The following is an 11,717-nucleotide window of genomic DNA, read 5'->3' on the forward strand; positions in this document are numbered from 1 at the left end:
GGTAGAAAGATGAGAGTTTATCTGTTCTGCTCTCTGGGCATCATAGGCACAGACCTAAGAAAACTGTCCTGACTGGCCTCATTGCAGTGATTTTGAAAATTCTTCTCTCACATACAAAACCCAACGTTACCCACAGATGATCCATTTTGGTCTGTTGGCATGGACTGTGTTGCCATTGAAAATGCAAGTCATGCTTTGGGAGAAGCGTTGTGAGCTTTCATCAAGTAATTTGTGAGGATTGTAAAATTCTTCAGGTGGAGAGTGTCATAAGCTTTCATTGTACATTTGTTATTCTGCAGTGTTGTTGTGGTGAAAAGCATGAGACACACAGCTATTGAATTTTTGCTGCAGAAGAGCTTATGGTTGAGAGAGATTGTTCCATACTTCTACCTACCACTTCTGTCTGCTGTGACACTTGTATTCTTTGGCTATTCAGTTGTGGTTTTGTTTTGATTGTGAGTTAGTGTATAACTTCAGGGCTTGTACTTATGGGAAGGTGACCTCTTACTGCCACAGAGGAGTAAGATAATACTGGTTTTAAGGCTGACAATTTTGTGTGTCATGTGGGACAAACATGTGTTGTGCTTTTGCTTTGTGAAAGAATGTAACCCTTAACAGGAAGGGACAGACATGGGAAAGAAAATTTGCCCAGGGTAGTCCAGTGCAAATAGACAAATACTAAAATATTAATGTAAATGGGAAGAGATAAACAAGAATGCTGCTCAGTTGGACAGGGCTGCCTCTAGTACACTGCAGTATCCTTGTGTGGAAACACAAACCAACTGCTGCCTTGAGAAAGCATTCGTATTTAGGACTGTCCTTCCACCAGCTTCCACATTTTTCCTGTTACTTGCTCAGTATTAATCTTTTTTTCCCAGTGAATTTCTATGGTAATTGCTATTCTGTGAATAAACTCTCCTAAAAATAAACAGGACTAAATTTGGATTATGCAGGAACTGTTGATTATGCAATCTCTTGCTTCTGAATAATCCGTATAATGTATTCTGGGTACAGAGGACAGATTTTATTTATTCATGAGCAATAGCTACAACTTTCTTAGTGTTAAATATTAATGTGAAGCATCAAATTATGTAAAGTTCTTTGCCACTGAGGAAGTATGGTGACACTACATATCTCTGCCACTACAAATTATTTTACTCTTTTATTTTGTTGGGGGTTTATTTTCATAATTTAGGAAACAGTACAATACAAAACTACTGTCATTCTGTGTATGTTATGACTGAAGAAGTTGTTTCAAACAACTGAGAGATTGTTAGAATATGGGATTTATACTTTGTCTATTTCTTTCAATGCATTGGCTAACTTTGTTTATACAGATTGTAACAAATGGCTTAGTGTAATCTCATTCTTACTTTTAGTATCTGCCAATACAAGATCTTGACTACCTCCTAATTCACTGACCAAATCTCATATTGAACGTAGTATGTGATCATTGTACATATGCATACGATAAAGGTTTTGTCAGAAACCTCTCTGTGAATAGTGTCTCTTTGTTTCAACAACCTTGTCATATGGAAGCTGCTAGGACTAACATAAAAAGTGTGAAGAAATAATATGCTCAAGATAGAATGACTATTTTCTTTCATTCTTCTATTGCTGTTTGCTTTGCCATCACCTAGATTTCTTGGCTCTTACACTAGCTATGACTACCTGAAAAGGAACATCAAGTGGTAAGACTGTTGTTGATGTGAGGATGTTTTCAGGTGTCCTCTCACTGTTACATTTCATCACGGGCATTATGTGCACTTTAAAATTTGAAATACACAAATTCTGGAAGTAAGTGCAATAAATATATTGCAGTCCAAAATTACAGGTGTTTGTGAAATCAATCATTTTCTGAAATAAGCTTGTGGCTAAATATTTCTAGCATAAGAAAAATGTTTTGAAAATAAGATTCTAAAGTTACATACCCTATGCACATAAAGCTAGTGAAGCTTAAGCTGATTACATTTCTAATTAAGATGGCATTGTTCAAATATGAGGTGTATTTAAAGAAGTTATACTAGAGTCCGTTGTCCTGTTGGCTAATTATGCTTTTCAAAAACAACCCCAAAAAGAAGTGGATTTACATTTTTACTTTGAAGACCCATGAAATTAGAGAACACTCTTTCATTGAAATTACTCCAAATAAAGTTCAAAAATTAAGATCTAGTAGGCAATTATGCAAATACACCTGAAATGTCATCTGCCTTTTGTTTGCCTTGGTTTGTGTTACTAATCTTCTAAAGGTCAATGTTGTCTGAATCTCTTGTGCTTATCAATAAATGTTTTTATACTTGAGACAGCCTATTCAAGAAAATAATGTTTTAATGTTTATAGGAAGAGATGGAAATCAGGTCATCATAGACGACAAAAAATAGCAGTGAATGCAGGAGCCATAAGGAAACCAAACAGTCAAATGTTTGTTTATTTAATTCTATTTCAACAGGGGGAAACCAACTGATACTGAATCAATGGATAGACCTGTTAGTGAAAAACGCTATGAGCCAATCCCTCAAGTTACAACTCCTCCTCCTGCTCCTTCAGTCCAGTACACACAGCCACAGTCAATTAATAGTCCTGTCCTGTCTCTCCCAGCACACCACAAGCCTGCACTTTCTGAAGGTGAGCAGTTACAAAGCTGACCTTTGTGGGAACAGCTATTGCTTGTTAGGTGCTTGTGCAGTTGCTTCGGCATGTCTACACGGGTAACTATGTTGTTCTCTAACTAAAAGGTGGAAGAATTATTATTGAAAATAGTTTTTTACTGTAGTGAGATTGAGTTTTATGAAATTATTTTGTGATTCTGTCTGAAAGGTAGCTTCCAGGTATTAGTAGTACCTGTAGCTCTCTCAGTTGTCTCAGCAAAGATGAAGTAAAACTCCCCGTGCTTTTTGGGAATTCTTTTGACATGAGTAATATTTGTAGGCTTCTAAAAACTAGAGAAAAAGTTGTTTTCACTTTCACATTGTGGGGATTGCCCAGTTCAATTGATTTTTCTTGTTTGTGCAAGTACACAATGGTATTTCAGTACTGGTTTTCTGGGGGTTTGATTGTGATATAAATTAGTCTAACTTTTTTATTGAAAGGTCATACCATTGTCTCCAACATGTTTAATGAAATGTTAGATAAGTTGCCTGAACATACAAAATGCAATAGGAGGACAGATGATCTAAAAGAGCTAAGCTGAACCTGTAAATATTTTGTACTGAGGATTAAGAATTGGCTAAAATGTGTTCTTATGCCACAGTATACGTGACTAGACATTTCTGGTGGTTACTGACAAGTTCTGGTATTTTCATTTTCATTGCAGTTAACTCTGTGTCTGACCCTCCTCCACCTCAGAATAAGTCAGCAATTTTCAGATCCTCTAGAGAGGACACTGTGCAGTCCACTTTTTACCCTCAGAAAAGCTTCCCTGACAAAGGCCCTGTTAATGGAACTGAGCAGATTCAGAAAACAGTCACTCCTTCCTACAACCGCTTCACAACCAAACCTTACACGAGCGCTGCAAGGCCCTTTGAGCGCAAGTTCGAAAGTCCCAAATTCAACCATAATCTCTTGCCAAATGAAGCTCAGCATAAACCAGAGTTGCCATCAAAATCTTCAAATTCTCCTCAACCGATTTTGAAAGCACACAGCTCATCGCAACCTCCCGACTTTGAGAGTGGAATGGACACCTATGCTGTACAGGTCGACAAGCCTAAATATCAACCAAATAATGTTAATGCTGTGCCTAAAGCCATTCCTGTAAGGTAAGCTGCTGCTCCTTCTCTTTCCACTTGTACATCTATAGCTCATCTGTGAAACCTGGGAAAAATACAGCTTTTTTATTCAGCTTCCAATTTATGTTGATGTTATAGTTGAAAGATTGATACTGATTCTAAATTCTGCCAAAGGATAGATACTTAAAATGTGTCCTATGTCCCTGTACTGTCTTGCATGCTGTTTTTAGAAAGTGACATGGCTTTGTTTCCTATTTGTCATACTAAGTTACACATTTTCTGGTAGATAGTAATCATTTGTCCTCACAATTTATTTCCAGAAGATGGAATTAACTTCTAAGGATAGCTATTGCACCAAATTGTATTCACTGTGTGCTTAGAGAGAGCTCATGGTATGCGAGCATAAGGGATACTCTAAAATACTTGTGAAAAGAGAAAGCAACTTTTGCAGTTTTATATTGGTCCTCTTTAGTGTGAGATAAACCAGCAGCTGCTTAATTGCAGCTCGTGCTTGCCTAATATGCTTTAACTTCTAAGAGTTATGTCAAGAGCAACAGATACTGTTACGATCTTAAGCTATTTGCTGACTTATTAAATTCTTTTCACTTGTATTTGCAGGACAGTGTTTTATTAATATTTTATTTCAAGATAATAATAATGCATGAACCAGACTTAAAATTTTGCTGTTTGTCTCATTTGTTGTTAAGCACCTGAGAAATGTGTTATGCTATGTAGTTCTACATTTTGAAATTACTGGTTCTTTGAGTGAAATTCTTTAGAAACTTTTCTGAAAACTTCATCAAGGTACCTTGAAGTTACAAGTTTCTCTTTAGTTACAGCCTGGCAACCTGGAAAAATTTGTCTCTTTTTTTTTTTTTTTTACAAGCTTTGTTTTATATATGTATATATGTGTGTGTGTATATATATAATGGTTCAGTTTGACTTGAATAAGCATTACTAGTTTTTATGGTATTAAAGTTAGAATAGGGTTTGGGGACAAAAAATAAACTTTCTGATGTTAAGTGCATTTATTTTTATGAAGCTGAAGTGTGTAGCTGGGGTAAGCTCTTTCCATATAATGCCAGAAGCAGGCAGTTGGAAACACAAGATTCAGGTGGTCTGAATTCTTGCATTAACTACTTGCTGAATGTTTTCAGAGTTTGTGACATTTGGTGGTTTTTTGTTTGTGGTTGGTTGTTAGGGGGTTTCTTTCTTTGTTTTGGGGTTTTGTTGGGTGGAGTTGGGGTTTTTTTGACACAGAGTTTCAGGAAGGAAATACTGATAAAACTGCTAGGCTTTCTGTCTTTTCAGTCCTACAGCACTTGAGGATGAGGAGGAGGAAGATGGACACACTGTTGTAGCCACAGCAAGAGGCGTGTTTAACAGCAATGGTGGTGTATTGAGCTCCATAGAGACTGGAGTTAGTATTATTATACCACAAGGAGCCATTCCAGAGGGAATAGAGCAAGAAATATATTTTAAAGTCTGCAGAGACAACAGTATACTTCCACCTTTGGATAAAGAGAAAGGTAACAGCTGGCACTGTACACTGTTCTGTTATTTAATACAATTATTTTCTAACAAGAACACAACAGAAAATGAAAATAACTTTATTATGCTTCAGTATTTTTCATTTTGAGATTATAGTGTGTTCTACTGAAAAGTCACTTGAGTGAGAAACAATCTTGTGCTTTTCTTTACTGACAGGTCTAAATGTTCATATTTTTCTCTCAGTTGAGTTATTGAGTATCTCTGCAGTGTAGTTGTGTAATACTTTGAATGTATTTCAAGAAAAATCAATAATAAAATCTAATAGCAGATTTTTCTTTCTCTTAACTCTAGGTGAAACACTTCTTAGCCCCTTGGTAATGTGTGGGCCTCATGGACTAAAATTCCTGAAGCCAGTGGAGCTGCGCCTGCCACACTGTGCGTCTATGACCCCTGATGGTTGGTCTTTTGCTCTAAAATCCTCCGACTCCTCGTCGGGTATGCTGTCCTCCCTCTGTCCTTTTGGGGCTTTTGGGTGCTATCGTATAATTTAAGTTATTTTGGCTAAAGGTGATGCTGTGTAATATAAAACCTCAATCATTGTATTTGTGTCAAACTCTCCCATCTCACTTTCATTACAAATGTCTTTCTTACATTTACTCATGGTGCAAATTCATAGCTAGAACCATGATAGCAGAAAAAGAGTAATATCTCTAGTCTATTAAATATTACCGTATTTTTCTATTCTGTCTTCTTTCTTGAGGACTGCTATAGCTGAATACACTTGAAATGATAGTCGCACTAAAATTGAGAGGAAATGAATATGTACCTCTGATTGGCCTTTGTAACATAACTGGTGTTTGTCTGTTGCTTAATTAACCATATAGGACTCTGGCAAATCTTAACAATCTGCATGCTCATAAATCATGATTTAACGCTTGTTAACTGTTTCCATGTGTGCAAGTTGATGCTAACAGTTGGGTCATTTAAGAAAACTATAGTGTTCAGTAAAATCATTTACAATTTATTCTAATGTAGCTGATTCTCCAAAAGACTTTTCTTGCTTGCTCCTGCCTATGTCTCCTCTACTGCCTTTATCCAGAAGTCTCTGGTTGATAGTAAAAGTTGCAACTAGGTTGCAATTTTATTTACCTGTTCATTTTTACCTCACTGTGGCTTTCTGGGATGAGGGAGAGAATGTATTGACTGAAATTGTCAGTGAGGACCCTAATTGAGAATTTGGGCAAGTTTCAAGCAATTTCATGAAACGGCTATGAGGTTACAGAGATTTTAAAAGGAATGTTTGCACATCTGGGGAGAAAATCTTAAGGTTTTATTCAGCTACTTTCAAAATTTATGGTGGAAGGTTCAAGCCACTAATGTGCACATGTGATCTGAGTACTGAGTGAAAAATGTATTTCTGTATACAGCATTTAAGCCACCATGTATGCATATCTTCTGTCACTAATGTATCTATCACTGTCAACACCAAAGCACTGATGCTTTGAAAGATTGAAGCATCAATCCCCTTCATGGGGAATCAATAATCTAGAGGTATTAATGGCAATAATTTTTAGTTGTTTTTTATAAACTATTCTATGCATGTGTTGCATGCATCTATTTAACAATGTGTGTATACATGGCAGCGTTAAAACACAGGCTCATAAACGATAGGGTCCCAAAAGATATGACAACTATGTACAAAAACAACACAGCACTTCCTTTGTAACTAATAGCACCTGTTCATGAACTTACTTGAAGTGAAGGGAGAGGACTAAAATTATCTAAACAATAACCGAAGTTACTGAGACATTTTCCTCCCTTTCCAAAGTGGGATGTGTGTGTGCGCGCATGTGTGGGTGAAAGCAAGAGCGTGTATATTTAAACCCTAACACTTTCTGTACTGTAAATATAACACCACATTCTGTTAATCTGAAATGGGATGTATATCATAACATTGCTCTTTTGAGACAAACTTAAAAATTAGGCAATTCTGTCTTATGATATGTAAGTAGACCATACTGTGTCTTAAATAAATAATTGTTTTCTCTCTTTCTAAATTAGTTGGTTATGGGACTCTGATTCTTGGGGTGGCTTTATTATAACAATTTATACAATTCTGGGGTTTTTCTCTCTTCAGTCGTCTGCTCTACCTCATCTTTTCTCAATGTATCCATGTTCTGTCCTAAAAGTGACATTCATTTGCACTTACTAACATCCTTTCTGCCACATTTAAGCCTCATACATTGGTATTTTACTGTTAAACCCCTTCAAAAGCTTAACTGATTCTGGTATTAAAGCTGAGTGGGGAAAAAAAGTTGCCTTTTATGGCCACACTGATTAGAACATAAAAAATACTGAGTGATCTCTTTATTTTCCTTTTCAAAGCAGTTGTATGGGAAAATACGGGAAAAACATCCTCAATAGCTATGTATCCTTACTATGTATTTAGAAGGAAAGATTGGAAACAAGTCTGCCTGTCTCATGTGCAAGACTAGGACCTGACCGTCTTACAGTCCTGTTCTACTCTTCTAATACATTTGGTCATATGAATTTTGAATGGAATTTCCTGAATCTATAAAAGGAAAAAATTCTCCAGCATTATTGAGGTTTTTTGACTGAAATAAGCAATCTCAGCTGGTTGCAGTAAATTTGTTTGTATTCTCTGACTATACACCAGCCACTTCTATTCTTTGTCACGTTAGATGTTGCCATCACTCAGTGCATTGTGTACTTCATTTTGTTTTCATGAGTCCTTCAAGAAAATTACATGGAATTTGTATCGTTCTCACTTAATACAGAGGTCTCACGTGTTTGCTCAGGTGTGTGACTGGGTTCTTTAGCTTGTTACACATCTCTCAAGGCAGATTTATTTGGCCAAGGTATTTAATGTCATTTATCTGAAAGGCTTAAGAGTACTTAAGTGCATTTTTCACTTTCTACTGTAGTGAGATGATCACACCTGTTGTGTAGTGGCAACATTTGGTAGTGATTTTAGGTGGGTAAATGAAGAATACTATCTCCACTTAAGAGACAATTGTGCAGATGGAATGTAACCTTTGATCTGGTGAGATGGCAGCTGATGACATTCTGTTGTAACAGATTGTTACCCAGAACCTTTGACCATGAGTAGATCGGTTGTAAAGATTTTTTATATAACAGTTAACTGGAATCCCCTTTAGTATTTCTTGCTTTTAAACACATATACTGGATGTAGCTGCAAAATGGCTACAATCCTGTCTATAATCATTTTCATCAGAGAAAATAAAACTACCAATGTGTCATAGTGCTTAGTTACAACATGACTTCTGATTTGCCTCATCTGTGTTCAGAACTGTTCCAAGACACTTCAAATGCATCTTACCCACATTAGCTTTTAAAACATCATTTTTTTTGTCACTGGTAATTTAGGAAGGAGCCAGTGAACACCTGATTCACTGTTAACAAGTCTCAAATGGAAAATGTGTTGGTTCTCTAGAGTAGTATGAGTTACATTTAACAGTTCCTTAGTGCCACAGCATCTGTTTTGAATAACTGACCTATCCTATGTGATGTGAAAATGAAGGGATATTTTTTAATTAATAATGTGCAAAGTGCAGGGTTTTTTTAAACCATCAAACAAAACAGCAACAAAGGGAAAAAAAAAACCAAAAGAGGTGTTGCTTCAGAACTTAAAAGCTCCTGTCCAAAAGCTTGGTTGTTTCAAGATGTACACTGTGTGACAGCAGATACTAAACACCAGCATTGTGTTTTCCTCCCACAGGTGACCCCAAAACCTGGCAGAACAAGTCTCTTCCCGGGGATCCAAACTATCTTGTTGGAGCAAACTGTGTCTCAGTCCTAATTGACCACTTCTAAATATAGTTAGCTGACTGAGTAAATAATGTGAAACTGAGATGGACCTTACACATAAACTGAACCACTCTATCAAGTATTAACTGTTCTATAAGTGATAATGGATCTTAGTGTTTAAGCATCTTGCTTTAACTAACAATGAATTAGCAAGTACACTCTTTGAACCATGGTCACAATACATGCCACAAGCAGGGAGTGTACAGGGGGAACAAGGTGGGGGTTTTGCAGGTTCTGTATGGTTTGGTTGTTCTTGTGTGTTGGGTTTTTTGGTTTTTTTTCTTCTTTTTTTTTTTTCCTTTTTTTTTCTGTTAAAGGACACTACTAGTATTTTGTTGTTATCTGAAAGTACCAATGAGAAACTATACACAGAGGAACTAAACTTGTTTCATACTCCGGTGTCGAAAACACAGATTTTGGCCTGCGTTTTTGCGACTGTGTGTTTTTAACTCACAAGACTACCTTTTGGTCTCTGGTTTTTAAATGACTTTTGGTGTACATGTCCAATGAAATGGCAGTCAGCTGGGGGTAGCGCAGTTTAGATGTTTTCCTCTGCTGAGAGGTAATGCAAACACATCTACTTGCTGTATATGGAAACATTGTCCTGAGAACAGGGGGGAGGGGGAAAAGCATGTGGGTTGACTATGGTTCAGTTGCCTCTGTGGATTTGTAAATTAACCACATTATTACAGACCTATTAACCAGCAGGGATGCCTTACCCTCATGTTTTTAATAGTCTTAGCTCTCATAGTTCTCTGTATTAAGTTTGTATGGCTTTTGTGCTTACTTAGATATTATATCATGAGAGACTGGGGGGGGGGGGGGGACGACAACATCAAACGATTGTGAGTTTGGTTTAGAGAATGAGCATTGTTTGTGTTCATCAGCCAGATGAGAACCAGAAGAAAATGATGGTATGTTTTCTGCTATGCATTTGAAAATTTATAGATGTTATAGACTGCTTGTATATAACGCGTGCATACCACTTTTGTTTTTGGTTTGTAAATTAACTTTTATAAGCTTTACCTTTTTATATATATAAATATATATAAAAACAAACAAAGTTTCTTAAGGATATCTTTGTATTCTCATACCTTTTGAGCCTTGAACTTTGACATCTGCAGCAATAAAGCAGCATTTCTACAATATACGAACGAGGACATTTTTTAAAAATGCACAAAGTTGTTACCTTTTAAAGTGCTGCATTTAAAGAATATAACTTGGAATTCTCTACTTTGATTAAATTCTTGAAAAGTATCCCTACTGTAATTTGTCATAAGGATGCTGTACTATGTGCCCTGAAATGTATTTTTTTACTAATAGACAATTTATTACGGCACAATGGCACTACTACTGTTTAGATAATATACCACTGCATTCTGTTAATGAGTTATTAGCTATTCAGGTGTGGCTGATTTTTTTTTCTCTGCAGTTATTAAAATTACACGTTTCTAAATATACAGAATAAAACTGTTTTTAAAATAATAAAGATGATTGTAGTACCTTATTGTTTCTGAAATGCATTTATGTGTACATAACACAATTTTGATTTTATTTTTTCTACGTAAGTAGACAGCTGGATTCTGCCATATCTTCATACATGTAGCAGAACTCTTTTGTGGAGTCAGTTGGAGTTGTCTAAAGCAGGGCTTTTGAAATTATGAGCTCCAGTGTGGATCCATTGGAATTACTCAGTACAAGTAGGAGTGGTAGACTTTTATCTCTAGGATCATTATGTTGAGCTAGTTTACTTGTTATACCTGTTCTTCCAAAAACTGTGGTAGTGTTCTAGCATGTAGATTTACACACAGTATAGCTGTACAATTTTAAAGTTATTCCTACAGAATCCCATTATCTGTTTGGAATATTTCATAGCTAACTAGTAGTATTCTATCAGGGAAAATAAGTTGTAAAAGATTTTTAAAAAAAATTACTGGGAAACCCTGGTGTTTCCTTTCTGTATTTCTACTTAAAGTAAGTTTTGTTTCTCAGGCATGACTTAGTCCAGAAGATGCATTCACTACTGTTACTTCTCCTCCTCATGGCTTATCACTCACTAGCAGAGTATGAGACACTGAAAAGTCCTTGGCCTAGAGTAAGCACTACTTGACAAAACTAAAACATCAGTATTAACAACAGTAATGTAATGAAGTTCAGAGCACAGCACAGTACCACCTATTAAGACGAAAATTAGGTCTATCCCAGCCAAAACCAGGACCATGTGAAACACTACAAAAGGAGTCAGTCAGACTTGAGGCACCCTGGCATTACACTGCATATGGACTATTTGCAGTGGTGGTATTCTGTGTCTTGGGCATCCTGAGTCCAGCATGCTGGAAGGTGTAATTGTCCTGTGTTGATTTTACTGTAGTGATCTAGATAACATCTTTCTGCTCTTCTGCTTTTAAATAGTGTAGGGTTGTGCCTTTCTATCAAAATGAAAAAAAAAGACAGCTTTTGCTCTGTTGTAGTTTCATAAATGAAATGAGAAAGCTGATGCTGTTCAAAAATGTGTCAATTCTCTACTGCAAAGCAGCTTGTTGGAGAAATTGTCTTTTGCTGTCTGCCTGTAGGAATGCTTGTCGAGGTGTTTAATGCAAGCCACATGCATGTCTTCTTTCTTGTTAAATCCCAGTGCTTTTTGGGTTAAAA

The 11,717-nt window shown here is 36.4% G+C and overlaps 1 protein-coding gene across 12 annotated transcripts in view; it reads left to right on the forward strand.

The window, feature by feature from the left end:
* The window catches only part of TJP1 (tight junction protein 1), a 190,455-nt gene extending 179,888 nt beyond the window's left edge, over positions 1-10,567 (forward strand). For 4 of the 12 annotated variants that reach the window (XM_032123464.1, XM_032123468.1, XM_032123470.1 and 1 more), the window contains 6 exons: positions 1,641-1,691; positions 2,450-2,625; positions 3,314-3,755; positions 5,037-5,254; positions 5,568-5,711; positions 8,977-10,567. In XM_032123464.1, coding sequence (XP_031979355.1) covers positions 1,641-1,691; positions 2,450-2,625; positions 3,314-3,755; positions 5,037-5,254; positions 5,568-5,711; positions 8,977-9,071 — 1,126 coding nt within the window. In that variant the 3' untranslated portion in view covers positions 9,072-10,567. The remainder of the gene's footprint in view (positions 1-1,640; positions 1,692-2,449; positions 2,626-3,313; positions 3,756-5,036; positions 5,255-5,567; positions 5,712-8,976) is intronic. The other 8 variants (XM_032123466.1, XM_032123469.1, XM_032123471.1 and 5 more) reach the window with 5 other exon arrangements.
* Positions 10,568-11,717: the final 1,150 nt, after the last annotated feature.

This window comes from Corvus moneduloides, chromosome 13 (assembly GCF_009650955.1).
Source record: "Corvus moneduloides isolate bCorMon1 chromosome 13, bCorMon1.pri, whole genome shotgun sequence".
Classification (NCBI taxonomy): domain Eukaryota; kingdom Metazoa; phylum Chordata; class Aves; order Passeriformes; family Corvidae; genus Corvus; species Corvus moneduloides.